This window comes from Lucilia cuprina, chromosome 4 (assembly GCF_022045245.1).
Source record: "Lucilia cuprina isolate Lc7/37 chromosome 4, ASM2204524v1, whole genome shotgun sequence".
Taxonomy (NCBI): Eukaryota; Metazoa; Arthropoda; class Insecta; order Diptera; family Calliphoridae; genus Lucilia; species Lucilia cuprina.
This window is the reverse complement of record NC_060952.1, coordinates 60,068,329-60,085,453: the sequence shown is the minus strand read 5'-3', so window position 1 is coordinate 60,085,453 and position 17,125 is coordinate 60,068,329. Positions and strand designations below refer to the sequence as shown.

Genomic DNA, 17,125 nt, shown 5'->3' with positions numbered 1-17,125 from the left:
GTAAATAATTCTGATCTGAAAGTGGATATTTAGCTACAATACTACCTGCTTCGCCCTTTGTTTTATTCCTTAGATGATATAACTTTTGAGCCTGTGTCAATCGAGGGTTATTACCATAAATAAAAGCCAAACATATCGCGGAATGATGGCCATTCCTCATAACCCCCATAAAATTCCTGAGTATCACAAGGAGGAACCTTTATACAAATCTTCGAATCATTAAATGTGACATTAATGGGATACATATTCGAAGTATTGAACAAAGTAGAGTTAGTCGGTTGATCGGGCCTTAGACCTTTATTACTAGAAGCTCTGTGCATCTTCAATTGGTCCATCATATTAGCCTTGGTACGTTGATATTCGTCCTTAACCGATCCAAATCTTACTTTTGCCGTGCATTTTTCGCTCTCAGGAATAATATTCTCATTAGTTAAAAATAAATCCTCAAAGGCTTTTCGAACTGATTGCCAGTCCTCTTCAAGGGACTGCAATTTCGTCTCGAGAAGTGACTCGGTTAAATTTTCCAATGGAGTTATATCAAACTTGGAACAAGATCCAACTAAATTATCGCATTCTAAAGCGAACTTGGCACATAATGTGGAGCCCATTATTGAAAAAGTTCAAATAAATTGTTTAAAATGGAAAATTAAAAGCCAAATGAGAAAAACTAATATCGAAAAAGCCAAATCAATGAAAAGAACAACTAACAAGTAGAACAGTAAGTGATCTACACTAATATTATCTAATTTGACCGTAAGTTGAAAAATATTGAGAAAAAAAATTCCGTATACAAGTCCTATAATGTACCTAATATACCGAATCTAATTGTGTAGAGTGACCGAAAAATATTTCTAAAAAGTTAAATAAAAAATCTTTTAATTGAAAAAATATTACAAAATAGTTCCGTTTACAGGTGCTATATTGTACCTAATATGCCGGATCTAACAGAGTAGGGTGACCGCTAATTCGCGAAAATATTTTTCCAAAAAGATTTTACTCGAAATTTAATTAAAAATTTAAGTCGATGTTATAATTAGTATTGAACTAATCAGACCGACTCACAATGTGTAGGGAACACACAAATTACAACAAACACAATAACGTATATATGTAATGTATGTTTGTATATATGTATATTTTGTCTCTTTGTTTTTACTTTCTTTTGTTATAGCTACGGTATAGCGTATAAAAAAAGAGAATATATTTTGTTATTTTAAGAGATAAAATAAACAAAAAAACCACCACCAAATTTACTGTGGTTCAAAAAAGACCATAAACAAATTCCAACTCTTATTTTGGAGATTTGTTGCTTTTGTTTTTACTTTGTTAAGAAATTAACAAAGTTGTTCAATAACAGAATTGAACTATGCACACAAATAAAATAGAGAATTTTATTTCTACTTACGTGTTGGTTGGTGGGAATTGAAACACTTTTTTTTTTGTTTTTTCAAGTAATTGAAGCACCGGGAGTGCGTTTTTTTATTATTATTTTTTTTTGAATTTAAAAAACACCACTATGACCGGGAGTCGTTCGGTTTTGTTTTTTAATAAAAATTAGCCGATCTTCTTCGGCGCCAAGCCCGGCTTGCTCGTAACACTTCCTAAAACATTGCCTTTAGAAGGTGTTTGGAGACCTTCAGTCAAGGTCGGTAAGGCCGTCGTCGAAGTCGATAAGATCGTCATGGAGATCGATCAAATCGTCTTCAACGCGGCCTAACCGGACTTCGACAGTCCTCCTAGAATATCTCTTGCGAAAAGGCAATGAGAAATTAATATCGCATCTTTTAAATATGTAAATATGTCTTTAGAACGTCCATAATTTTATCCCGCAGCTTGTGTTTTTTTCTAAATGACGTAATTTTTTTTCGTATTTTAATAAAAAAATATTTTTTATGCTACTAAAAATTTAAGTAGCATTGCTACCTAGAACTGCTACCTAAATTAAGTAGCAATCCTACCAAATTTCAGATTGTTGAAAAATGTAATAACATTTATTGCTACTTGAAAAAAATATTTAGTGCTACTATTTGAAGTATTCAACTGCTACATTAAAATATACCAATGACTCTACTAAAATTTTTATTTTTTTGCTACATCTATAACTACTGCTACCAAAATCTAAAGGCAGCAGTAGTAATAGTATATGATTTGCTGCTAGTTTTTAAACATTTTAAACCATAGAGTATATAGAGCGGAAACTCTGCTGTCAAGGACCTAAGTCTGTTGTCAAAAGCCTAAGTCGATTGAATGTAGTAGTAGATAAACTTATGATAGTATTAGTATATTCCCCATATTTTAAATAACCCAACAAACACATAATCAAACGTTTTAAAAATGTTATTAATTTTATTAAATATTAAACATTAACTGTTCTTTAAAAGAGAAACTGATTTAACGTTTACATTCGATTTACCCCCAATAACACAATTATTATTCTTATTCTTTATCTTAAGGTTAAATTGACAGTTTTCATACAAAAAATATTTTAATCGGCAGAATAACTTTCGGTTAAACGATAACCAGTTAACGGGGCTTAGTTTGATTTACAACCTTTCTAGATTTTACATGAACACTCTGTGTTTGCTAGGTAACGACATTTTAATTTATTATTCTGACATTTTCACCACAACAATTTTTTATTTATTTTTTAAATTTTACATAACTTCGGCAAAATAAACAGATGTACTAGGTGACCCAAATTCAAGAGAAAACACTCGTCATTCTTACGAGTATTTGGGTGTGGCGAGGTCGATATACCCTTGATTCATTCAGTAACCTATTCCTTTGACACCAACTCTTCCCTGTTTGCCAGGATAATTTGATGCCACGGGGCTAAGCTTCCATCTTTGTCTTGTCCCGGTTATTGGAGTATTCCATTTGGTATGTACGTGGTGGCTGCGGTTTAAACCTGGGAAGAGAAGATTGGTTAAAAGACTGGTGCACGGTAAAGTCTATAATTCGGGATAAGTTCGGTGCTATAGCTGAGATAACAGCATTGGAAATGAGTTGGTGTCAAATGTATATCATACGTTATGGATGTAGGGTTATACGGACCTTACTTACTCAGATGTTGGTCTCAATGAGTGTGTCGGTGTGCAGAGTTGAATGCTGATGTATGTAAAGTATCTTATAAATGTGATACCAATGAATTTGCCTTCCATGTCAGGGTATATTTAGGGTTTACTCTGTCCGTACCAGACCACAGTGTATCCACTGATTACATCTGTAGGTGCTATTGCCGAATCACACATTCGTTGTTGAAAACTAAAGTGATGTTTTTGCATCTCGGTAGTTAAGCAATGGTCAGAGATTAGGTAGCTCGAGTACATTAGTAAAGTTTAAGGAGCACAAAGTGGTGGTGGTGAGTCGTCTCAAAAGCTTACCCAGTGGTCTCATAAGGCCAATACGACAGGTGTAAAGCATATTCACTTATGTATTTGTTTTTTTCGGTAAACCCGGGAAGAGAAGATTGGTTAAAAGACTGGTGCACGGTAAAGTCTATAATTCGGGATAAGTTCGGTGCTATAGCTGAGATAACAGCATTGGAAATGAGTTGGTGTCAAATGTATATCATACGGGATGGATGTAGGGTTATACGGACCTTACTTACTCAGATGTTGGTCTCAATGAGTGTGTCGGTGTGTAGAGTTGAATGGTGATGTATGTAAAGTATCTTATAAATGTGACACCAATGAATTTGCCTTCCATGTCAGGGTATATTTAGGGTTTACTCTCTCCGTACCAGACCACAGTGTATCCACTGATTACATCTGTAGGTGTTATTGCCGAATCACACATTCGTTGTTGAAAACTAAAGTGATGTTTTTGCATCTCGGTAGTTAAGCAATGGTCAGAGATTAGGTAGCTCGAGTACATTAGTAAAGTTTAAGGAGCACAAAGTGGTGGTGGTGAGTCGTTTCAAAAGCTTACCCAGTGGTCTTATAAGGCCAATAAGACAAGTGTAGAGCATATTCACTTATGTATTTGTTTTTTTTCGGTAACAGCACCGAACTTACATAGAATAGATATTATTTTGTGTTTAAACCACAGCCATCCTGAAGGGACCACTGCAATAACCGGGACAAGACAAAAAATGAAAATCCCGACGAATACGGAAACATACGTTCATAATTTTGATATTTTATACAAAACTAAAAATATTTAATTTATTTACATTTAATTTGACAAATGACTGTGGGGAAATCTAACAGGTGGTATGTTGAATACACAGTACCCATATGTGTGAACAGCCTACTTTATGTTTTCAAAAAAATTTTGACAGGTTTCCCCTCTATGTTTTAAACTACAAACCCTACAAGCAAGAAGATACGAAAACGATACGAATTCGTATTGCTTAGAAGAAAAAAATTATTGCGGCAACATATTGCGTATTGCGGAAGATACCTCCTCGGGAGAGATTGTGCGGCCAGGGGGATACTTCTAAGCAATACGAAAGCAATACTCCTAGAAGACAAAAAAGAGACATTGCTAGATAACCAGCATGGTGAAAATAAGAAGATATCTTCAGATAATCGTCTGGAAGATATATTGGAGATATTCTCCTATTATCTTTAGGAAGAAAAGTATAAGAAATTAAAAAATTGGCAATTTGAATACCCTTTTTTAGTGTTAGCAATAAAATATTATAATATGGAAAATAAATTAATAAAAATATGCCAAATTAACGTTTCCCCAGCACAATTTTGTTTTACCCACAGGAAGATTCTTTTAATATTGATTTCTTTTAAGTAGTCTGAAAACCAAAACATCATGACTATCCATTTTTTATGTGAAAATAAAGATAAACTTACATTTTTCCAAGCATAAATTAAATTACCATTGTAATGATGTCGTCTTGATTTATCGCGTATTAACTTATTGTAGTAAGATTTATTTAAAAAAATTAGTTTTTTTCTTATTTTGAAAATATTTTGAAGTTTGAAAAAAATATTTTTATTGCTATAATATCATCTATGCGATAACATAACGATATCCTAAACGTATTGCGTAGGATGAAAATCCTCTTACAGAAATAAATACAACAATTTGGCAACAAAAAATACTTTACAAAATCAAAAAAATATTAATTTATATATTTTTATTGTTTATTGCCAATTTTACTTTTAAATATTAACATTGCGATATCAAAAAAATATTGCTTGGGTGATTTTCTTCCAAATTTAAAAAAATTTAATATTGCTTTGATATCTTCTATGGACGATATCTTCCAAATGTTTGTAGGGAAAGTAGTTACTTTTCGTTACTACAGCTACTTATCTAGTTATTTAAACACTGATTTTAACAAACTTCGTTATTGGTGCACAAAATTTCGTTGAATTATCATTAAATTAATTCGAATTATCTTTAAATGCATACTTTTTAATATTGTTTTTTTGCAGACGTGGTTTGCCTTTATTTAATAAGTACTAGTAGTAGTTTTAATAAATTCTAAAATAAAAAATTATATTTTCAGCGTTTCCTATCGAGTTGCACCGCCTCCCCATTCAAAAGCCACTCAAATTGGTGCTGAACTTGTGGGAGCTGCTATGTGGTGGTGGGTTCTTTGGCACTTGTGGCATGAATACGAACATATTACTGTAAGTTTCTAAAACATATAAAAGCAGAATCAAAATGCTTAATTTTTTTGTTTTATTAAAATTTTATTAACAAATATTTAAATGTATGGCTTAGAATGTACTAATATACAGTAAATCAATTTGCCTATGTAAAATTTTCAAAATTTTAAGAAAAAACTTAAGCTGAACAATTATTTTTAGAATAATTTATCAATTTGTTTATTTTACTTTTTTTAAATTTTCTACGAGATTTTTGATTAAACGTGAATATATTGTTAATTTTTTTTATAAAATTTGAAATCTTTATTATTCCTATGTATTTAAATTGTAGAAAATTTAGAGACAGTCCGAAAAACTTTTGAATGATTTAAAGTTTTATTGATGAATGACAAATTAGAAAATTTTCATAATTATACAAAATAAGAAAACCAACTACGATATGTAATATAAATATAAATTCAAAGTATGTTATGTATTAGGTTTACAAATAGTGTACAGTAATATTTTCAACACTCCTTCTCAAACCTAATACTAACCATATATATTATCCCATGTTATAAGTTTAATTAATGTTTATTAGTTCGATAAACTTCATGTGTTTAATCTTATTTAGATTTTTTGTAAATATATCAGCTATCATGTTGTCTGTACAAAGATACTTAAGATTGATTTGCTTCTTTTTTATAAGTTCCCACACATGATGGTACTTGATACTTCTGTTGTGAAAAACATCGTTTGAAGCCAATTTTAGAGCTCCCTGATTATTCACGTTTAGTATGACACTCTTGAGTTCAAATAAAAATCTCTTTAAGTAAACCGCCTTAGTACTACTTAATGCCACCAAACTTTGTTTTTTTATTCCCATGAAATCAAGCAGTTTCCGTAGTAAAATACAAACCCAGTATATGATTTTCTATCTAGGGCATTTCCGCCCCAATCTGCTTTTACATATTTGGTCAATTTTGGCTGACTGCATTTGTAATTGAGCTTGAATTCAACAGTTCTGGAGAAATACCTTAGGATATTCATGGCCGCGTTCATGTGTTAACTATGGGATCAGTATTTCTCTGTGATAACTTTGCAACTGAATATAATATATCAGGAAAATTTGTGATTGCTAAATATATTAATTCTCCCATTATTGTCTGGTATGACGTGACATCTGCTTTTACATAATTATTTGAACAAGATACTTAAAATCCAAGATCAAGAGGAACAGCGACTTTCTTACATTGTTCCATGTTATATTTCTTCAACAATGCTTTTATATACTGGACGCTACTCACGGTTAAATCTCCTGTTTCACCATTTCTGTTGATCTTCATACCTAAAAAGTGCTGAACTTTGCCTTACGTCAAATTCATTTGATATTGCCAATTTAATTTGCTGACTACTGTTAGCTCTCTACATCCAATGAGAATGTCATCTACGTACACAGCTAGTAACACAAGCTCATCATTAACTGTATATTTATACAAGCATAGTTCGTTTTCACAGCTTGAGAAACCAATCTTCTTCAAACATGAGTCAAGTTTAGCGTTCCACTGACGGCCAGACTAGTTAAGACCATATAGGGACTTTCGAAACTGCAACACCTTATTTGGATGATTTTTATCAACATATTTTGCTGCTTATATACACCTCGTTGAGATCACCATTTAAGTAAGCTGTTTTTCTTCAATGCATTAAATCCGACCTTCATAGCATTTTCCATTCAGCAGACTTATCACAAGATATTGCTTCTTCAAGAGTTTGAGGAACGAAATTCACATTTGTTGGTAAACCATTTACAATGTTATATTGCTTCTTTAGTCTTCCTTAGTTGCCATCTCGAATAATTTTGGGTCGACCTCTTCCTCTTTTTGGTACTTCTTGACTTACATTTTCGGCATTAGATTGTTGCTGTTGAATTGACTGAATTCCCCCATTTTTACATTCTTGTTCATTAAAATTTCTTCAGATTCTTCTTCATCATCATCGTCAGCAGTATCAAATTCACCTTCTTCAGTAGTATTAAATTCATCTTCGATCGGCTGTTCCTCAGTTGGACCAGGCAATTCTATGGAATAATTCTCACCAGTAAAATAAACCAAATAATCGTTACTGCTGTTGTCTGCATTGCAATCACAACCAGCGCCATTCTCGAATGAATTTTCTTCAAATATTACATCTCGCTTCTCAACAATGTTATGTGATTTTTTATCATACAAGTATGCCTTCGCAACTTGTGAATATCCGACCATGACATACTGTTTTCCTTTAACATCAAACTTTGGCTTCGGACGTTTATTTAAAGTTGCACAGGAACCAAACACTTTCAAATGTCTTACTTTTGGTTTTCTACCATACCAAGCCTCATAAGGGTTCTTGTTTGACAGGACTTTATTTGTCGAACGATTTCGTAAGTAAACAGTTGTTGCAACCGCTTCAGCCCACTAATTTTTGTTCAATTGGGCATGTATAAACATAGATCGGGACATCTCCACTAATGTGCGGTTTACACGCTCGGCAACACCGTTTTGTTGCGGTGCGTAAGCAACTGTTTGACGTTCAACTTGCTGTTTAAAAATTTTAAACTTATCAAATACTTCATTCTTTGACTTCATGAAGAATGCAAATACCAGCCTTGTTTTCACATCAATAAAAGTGACAATTGATGCTACGTCTATCGGACCACACACATCCGAATGGATTAGCTCCAACACACATTCAGAACGGCGTTCAGTTGCTTTAGGAAATGGCATAACATAGATCTTGCTTACCATACATGTCTTGCAATTATGCTCTTTTGCTTGCTTTGAAATCTTCACGCCACTTACAAGATCTTTTTTGGACATTTCTTCCAAATCTTTAAAATTTAAGTGCCCATATCAGCAGTGCCATAACACGTCGTTTAGATTCTTGACACAAAACAAATAAATTCTCCTTTTTGATTGCTCGACAATGCGACGACATGTATTTTACATATGTACTGTCACTTTTTTATCCATATGTAACTCCAAATGTATGTCAAAATTGTTATTTTACATACGATTAAAAATTTTTGCTATCACACCTGTCTGTTTTTTCCATATCACATAACCTATAAATGTAATCAAAGCTGTCTTTTTAATGGGTAAAAATTGATAAAATTATAAATTTGATTATTAAAAATTAAAAATACTTACTTTTTCATGTTCTTTATTAATTTTCTTAAATTGTATTTCAAAAAACAGCTGTTTTGTTTATGTTTTTCACGCGAAAATAGAGCACGCTCTAATCGAAAGATTTACATACAGTGTCTCTCATAAGTATTCGAATTTAGGTATAATAAGAAAAGAAGCCAAATTTAATAACATATTTTGTATGCAAAATTAATAAATTACTTTTTTAAATTGTCTAGACAGTCCTTAGCTTTGATATCACGCTTATTAAAACTTTAAAAATTCACATTTACTTAAATTAATTTAGCTTTATTTAAAAAAAGTCCATAAAATTACCTCACAAAAGTATACGAATTTTTTCTGTACTTTATATTTGACTATATTATACGAAACACAAAAATTAGAATCGAATGTTTTTTTTGCTAAAAATTGTTTTAATGGGTAACTATCAACCGAATGGATATATTTTTGGACCATTTGGTCCACAGTTTTGGGACATTTGTACCATCTTTTCATGTAATATCATTAAAATGGCGATTTTTATTTTCTTCACTTTTTTCCCAGAGATAAAACCAAAATTTGTTATTGGGATTTAATATACCTCTTGGGGTATCTAAAAATAATAGTTTTTTGTTACAAGAATCAGTATTTAAACGTTCCAAGATATATTATTGGAATCATTCTTCTATCGCTTATTCAATTTATTGGAACTCAAGTATTTTTTTATAATACTAGGGTCAAAATTTTTCGGGGAAACTTGTCTTCTATATATTGTTTTAGATATCAGCTGTTATACGTTTTTTATTAATATATTGTGGAAGTGTACAACTCCAAAGCATGCCTCGAAGAAACACCATTCAATATAGTGGAATCATTCTTTTCATAACAAATGGCCTCTAGGTTGAATGTTACCATATCATTATGGTCTGACTCAAAAATATTGATATCTGTTTAAATATTATCTACTTTGATCAAAATAAACCCAAAATTTTGAACATACACTGTTGTTGTAATGTTCAACATAATCATGAATGTTATGAGCAGTGTTTGAAAAACTAGACTACAAGTAGCAGTAGCAATGAAAAAATACTATTTTTTAATTTAAAAATGCGTCAAAACTACCAGTCTATCACTTTCTATTACTACTGCTACCATAAAATTTTGGTAGCAATAGTTGAAGTAGTAGCCTAAAAACGAAAAATGAAAAATATTATTTTATTGCTACATTTTTATTGCTCCTTTTCAAGTAGCAATTGAATTTATCAATTGGTAGTAATATATATTTCTACTTATGTTGTCAGATAATATTTTTTTTGCTACCAAATTTGAAGTAGCAATGCTACTTTGAATAAGTAGCAATACTATTTATTTAAAGATTGGTAGCAATGCTACTTAAATATTGTTAGTAAAAAATAAAATCGTTCATAAAAACAAAACAAATAAAGAAAAACACAGATATAAACGTTGTATGTTGTTATGATTTTCAATAGTTTTTTTCTTATTATTTGCATTAAGGTGGCCCTTCGTATAGAGAAAAAATAAGGTACTGTCGTTCCCACCGAAAGTGAAACTGTAGTTCATTCTCGGTGAGCAGTGTCAAAGAATAAAAAGGTCGTTCTGATATCATATGAAAGGTAATTGAGACACGCTTTCAATAGCATTTTAGAATTTTGCGAATATCAAAAATATTGAAAATCTTTAAATGTTTCTGAAAAATTTCACCTTTTTTCTATTTTTACATAGATTTATGTAATATATGTACATAATTATCTGACATTAATCTATGTATATAAAATTCTAACGTTACTGACTGACTGACTGATTCATCATCGCACAGCCTAAACAGTTAGAGCTAAAGAGCTGAAATTTGGACAGGGGGCAGGTCTCCCACCAAATAGATCCACTAAGACGGGATTTTTGGAAATTCGAATGTTTAGGGGGTAAAAAAGGGTAAAAACGGGTAAAATCGGTAACCTCGTATCTTTTAAACCAGTGAACATTCAAACAATATTTTTGACTCCTTCATAACTTGACGAAATAAAAATATAAATTTAGTACATTTTGGTTATTCGGATGTTTAAGGGGTGAAAATTGTACCTATTTTTGGTACTTTTTTCATAAAACATTGATTTTGGTTTATTAACTTATACATATAAATACGTAATAACGGGCTCCCACTACGATGTTGCAACATTTTGGAAAAGAATTTTTATTTCGTTAATGAAATTAAGCATGTAGAGCCCGGAGTAAATGAGAATCTATAAAAGGGGACTTTTTGGTACTTTTTTGTTCTTCAAAAGGTACTTTTTGAATTTCCTATAATATTGAACCTAGAAACATGAAATTAAGTATGTAGAGCCCGGAGTAAATGAGAATCTATAAAAGGGGACTTTTTGGTACTTTTTCGTTCTTCAAAAGGTACTTTTTTAATTTCCTATAATATTGAACCTAGAAACATGAAATTAAGTATGTAGAGGATGGATTAAGTGAGAACCTATAAAAGGGGACTTTTTCGTACTTTTTGAGTTTTCTATAAAATTTAACCTAGAAACATGAAATTAAGCATGTAGAGCCCGGAGTAAATTAGAATCTATAAAAGGGGACTTTTCGTTCATCAAAAGGTACTTTTTGAATTTTTTATAATATTGAACCTAGAAACATGAAATTAAGTATGTAGAGCATGGATTAAGTGAGAACATATAAAAGGGGACTTTTTGAAACCTTTTCGTTCTTCAAAAGGTATTTTTTGGATTTTTATATAATATTGAACCTAGAAACATGAAATTAAGCATGTAGAGCCCGGATTAAGTGAGGACCTATAAAAGGGGACTTTTTGGTACTTTTTCGTTCTTTAAAAGGTACATTTAAAATTTTCTATAATATTGAACCTAGAAACATGAAATTAAGCGTTTAGAGCCTGGATTAAGTGAGAACCTATAAAAGTACCTTTTTCGTTCTTCAAAAGGTACTTTTTGTGTTTTTTATAATATTGATCCTAGAAACATGAAATTAAGCATGTGGAGCCCGGAGTTAATTAGAATCTTTAAAAGCAATCAGGGACTTGAGGAAATGAAAATTTAAACTGGAATATTTTCTGATACTTTTCTATAATATTGAACTTAGGAACATGAAATTAAATAAAATAGGTCCTTTGGTACTTTTTCGTACTTCACTGGTACTTTTAGAGCTTTCTAAAATATTGAATATATAAACTTAAAATTAAACACGCAGTATTCCAATTGAACGAAAATTGAAAAAGCATACTCTGGTACTTTTTTGTTCTTTTACTAATACTTTTAGAATTTTCTATAATATTGAACCTAAAAACATTAAATTGGACATGTAGCTTCCTGATTGTATAAAAATCTTTATGCGATTTTTTTGGTATCTGGTTGAAAATTAAACATGCGTCATCCTGATTTAATGAAAATATATAAAAAGGCACTGTCTGGTACTTTTTCGTTCTTCAAATGTTTTTTCTAATTTTCTGTAATATTAAGACTAGAATCATAAAATCAAACTTAAAGAGTTCTCTAAAAGGGGAATTTTTGATATTGCAGATATATATACATTTACAATAATGATATTTATTTTATTCCATTACGATGAGGGTAGCGAAGCACACTGGGTATAGCTAGTATTATCATAAACTTCGTTAAATTTCAACTAGACTTTACTATATTTTCTACAACTTCACATAGCGTCTTTTTGCAATTTGTTGCATTTAAACAAAATTTTTTCCCAGAGTTCAATTCTATTCCCTTACAAATGGGATCAATTAAGTTTCTCATGTTAGGTGAGTTTAAAAAATTAAAGGACGCCGCATCTTCAGTCACTAAGCCAATGTATGATTTTATTAGGAGTTTCTTGTTTATATCACATTTAATATTTTTGGTTTTATATTTGGAAATAGAAACTTGTGCTTTTTGTGCATTTTCTTTATTTATTTCATTTCTGATTACTATTTTATGCACTTTTTCTACATGTTTCTTTAAATTAAATTTTCTTTCTGTTGTAAATGGTTTGTTGCAATGTTTGCATATCGCTATCTCATCTCTTTTTTCAAAATGTTTCTGGAAATTCATTACACTTTTTCTTGGCATTTTAAATAGCGAATAAATTTATTTTCTTTACAATCACTCTTTCTCCACGATCTCTTTTTTTTCACAATCACTTTTTGATATAAAAATGTTATTTAATTTTAATAAAATTGTCTATTTTTGTAACAAAACAAAGTTGCCAAAGACGAATTTTGTAAATTCGAGATTATTTTAAATTACTAAAGAATTTTTAGAGTGTCAAACACAATAATGCTCGGCATTGGTTAAAAATTTAAGAAGAGTATTAAATGTCAATTCAAAATTTAAAGAAGTTTAAAAAAATTTTTTAAATTTCGTTGCAAAATCCACTAGAAAAGCAACAGAATCAAACAGAAAAGACAAAAATTCTATGTTGGTAATAAACATGAACATAACTGTTATTATTTGTGTATTATAAAAATCTTCTTAGTTTCAATTTTATTACAATTAAAATATGCACCAAATTTTTCATGTTCACGCCTTATTTCCCAATTTTTTGTTTTTATTTTGCACGAAAATTAGGTTAAATTTTATATCGTCTTTTTCAAAATTATTAAATTATAACTATAAAAAATTACACTTACATTTTCCTATTATGTGTGCCAACACTTGAAAACATTTCTATGTATTTTCATTTGTATAAACAAAATGCTCCTGTATGTTTATTTTTTAACAACTATATTGCTACCATAAAATTATTTCTATTGCTACTTTAGTAGTTTTCTATTGCTACTTCTATAAATTTCTATTGCTACCACCACAACTTTATATTGCTACTTCTATAAATTTCTATTGCTATCTTCAGTAGCAATAGTTAATTTTTTTAAACTATTACTTCAGTTGTAGTTTATTTTATACTACTACTACCAAAGGTAGCAATAGTTATAGAAAAAAAAAAAATAAAATTTAACTATTGCTTCCGCTACCGGAAATTCTTTGGAGAAGTAGTTATAGCAATAGAAAAATACTTAGTAGTTAAGGTAGTTTTTTAAACACTCGTTATGAGTAGTAAAAACTAAAAATACTGTATAGGATGACGTTTTATTAAGGCATGTTTTGGAGTTGTATACCGCTACGATGTCTTGAAAATTTAAAATATATTAATGTTTAAAAACAGATACTTATAACAAAAATTATTATTTTTAGATACCTCAAGGAATCTATTAAATCCCAATATTTAATTTTGGTTTTATCTCTTGAAAAAGAGAAAAAATGGCAAATATTGTTAAAAATCGTAATATTAATGATATTATATGAAAAGACGGTACAAATGCCCCAAATTCTGGGCCAAATAGGCCAAAAATAAATTATTTCGTTTGATAGTAACCTCTTAAAACAATTTTAAGTAAAAAGTCCATTCGATTCTAATTTTTATGTTTCGTAAAATATGGTCAACATGAAATACAGGAAAAATTCGAATTGTGAAGTAATTTTATAGACCTTTTTTAAAAGAAGTTAAATTAATTTAAGTAAATGTGAATTTTTAAAGATTTATAAAGCGTGATATCAAAGCTAAGGACTGTCTAGATTTATTTAACAAATAATTTTATTAATTTTAATACAAAATATGTAATTAAATTTGGTTTTTTTTCATATTATACCTGAATTCGAATACTTATGAGAGACACTGTATGTATTTCCACATGTGTTTTACATATGCAAAGTTTCATATGTATCAGACGATATGTACAACTTTTACAGATGGAAATTTTGACAGTACATACAGTGTCTCTCATAAGTATTCGAATTTAGGTATAATATGAAAAGAAACCAAATTTAATAACATATTTTGTATGCAAAATTAATAAATTAATTTGTTAAATTGTCTAGACAGTCCTTAGCTTTGATATCACGCTTTTTAAAACATTAAAAATTCATATTTACTTAAATTAATTAACCTTTTTTTAAAAAAAGTCTACAAAATTACTTCACAAATGTATTCGAATTTTTCCTGTTTTTCATATTTGACCATATTTTACGAAACATAAAAATTAGAATCGAATGGTCTTTTTGCTTAAAATTGTTTTAAGAGGTTACTATCAACTGAAAGGATATATTTTTGGCAAATTTGGCCCACAATTTTGTGGCATTTGTACCATCATTTCATATAAAATCATTAAAATTACGATTTTTGACCAATTTTGCCATTTTTTTCTCTTTTTCCAGAGGTAAAACCAAAATTTAACATTGGTGTTTAATAGATTCCTTGAGGTGTCTGAAAATAATAATTTTTGTTATAAGGATCTGTTTTTAAACATTCCAAGATATATTTTTGGTATCGTTCTTACGTTTCTAATTAAATTATCTGGATCTTAACACCCTTTTCGTACCACTAGGATCGATATTTTCCGACAAAGTTGGCTAGTATATATTATTGTAGATATAAGCACTAATATATTTTTTTTAAATTTTCAAGACATTGTAGCGGTATTTTAGTTGTTACTACTCATAACATTCATGATTATGTTGCCCATTACAACAACACTATGTTCAAAATTTTGGCTTTATTTTGATCATAGTAGATAATATTTAAACAGATATCAATATTTTTGAGTTAGACCATAATTATATGGTGGCATTCTGCCTAGAGGCCATTTATTATAAAAAGAATGATTCCACTATATTGAATGGCGTTTCTTCGAGGCATGCTTTGGAGTTGTACACTTACACAATATATTAAAAACTTAATAAAACGTATAACAGCTGATATTTAAAACAATATATAGAAGACAAGTTTCCTCCAAAAATTGTGACCCTAGTATTATAAAAATATACTTGAGTTCCAATAAATTGAATTAGCGATAGAAGAATGATTCGAATAACATATCTTGGAACGTTTAAATACAGATTCTTGTGACAAAAAATATTGTTTTTAGATACCCCAAGGGGTATATTAAATTCCAATAACAAATTTTGGTTTTATCTCTGGGAAAAAGGAGAAAAAATACAAATATTGCCAAAAACTGTCATTTTAATGATATTACATAAAAATATGGTACAAATGCCCCAAAATTGTGGACCAAATGGTTCAAAAATATATCCATTCGGTTGATAGTTACCCATTAAAACAATTTTTAGCAAAAAACATTCGATTCTAATTTTTGTGTTTCGTACAATATAATCAAATATGAAATACAGAAAAAATTCGTATACTTTTGTGAGGTGATTTTATGGACTTTTTTTTAAATAAATCTAAATTTATTTAAGTAAATGTGAATTTTTAAAGTTTTAAAAAGCGTGATATCGAAGCTAAGGAATGTCTAGACAATTTAACAAATTTATTTATTAATTTTGCATACAAAATATGTTATTAAATTTGGTTTCTTTTCATATTATACCTAAATTCGAATACTTATGAGAGACAGTGTATGTAAAATACATATCGTCTAATAGTACCTTTATCGGCGGCAAGAAAAATATTTTCTTCGCATCTCTCAAGATTTTTTAACAATTTACTGTCATTGCTAATGTGGGATGTTGCTCCACAGTCTACATACCACACATCCTGCTCAAAATCCTTAGCTGCCGCAATCAACTCACATGTCTTTTGATCCATTGATTTCTTATCTCGACATTCCCTTGCATAGTGACCTTTGCGACCACAGTTGTAGAATTTACCAGCGAATATTATATTTTCTTTAGCACCTTATCCGTTCCAGTTCTTTGTCTTCTTATTGGAACGTGCAGCGTATGCTTGCTGTGATCCACCAACTTTGGGCTCTTGCTGTATGTTTTCTATACGATCACCTTCCTCCAGCAATTCTAGCTTCAAAACACCAAATGATGATGTCTCGTGTTTCCATCGCTATAATGAACGGTTCATACAGCTTCGGTAAACTCGACAAAAGCACAATAACTATTAACTCATCTTGAAGCTCGAAGTCCACATCAACAAGTCTTTCGATAATCTCTTGGAATTTGTTTAAATACTGGTCCATGTTCTCGTTTTCGTCCATTTTTAGATTCATCAGACGTTTATAAAGCATTGCCTTCTGAATAGGTCCTTTGGGTTTATGAACTTCATTGGCTAATTCATAACTTAACGAAAAAATAAAAATACGAATTTAGTATTTTTTGGATATTCGGACGCTTAAAGGGTGAAAAATGTACTTACTTTTGGTACTTTTTGCATAAATTTCTATAATATTGAACCTAGAAATATGAAATTAAGCATGTATGGCCTGAAAAGGTGAGATCCCATAAAAGGGGTGTTTTTGGTACTTTTCGTCATCATTTGGAATTTTGGTATAATTTTGAACCATGAATCGTGAAATTAAGCTTGTATAACCAGGATTAAGTGAGAACCTGTAATAGACAACTTTTTTGT

General features: G+C 30.2%; 1 protein-coding gene across 1 annotated transcript in view; it reads left to right on the top strand.

Moving 5' to 3' along the window:
• Nucleotides 1-17,125, top strand: part of LOC111687299 (NADH dehydrogenase [ubiquinone] 1 beta subcomplex subunit 2, mitochondrial-like) — a 65,575-nt gene that overhangs the window by 33,805 nt on the left and 14,645 nt on the right. The window contains exon 2 of the mRNA XM_046948986.1: nucleotides 5,474-5,597. Coding sequence (XP_046804942.1) covers nucleotides 5,474-5,597 — 124 coding nt within the window. The remainder of the gene's footprint in view (nucleotides 1-5,473; nucleotides 5,598-17,125) is intronic.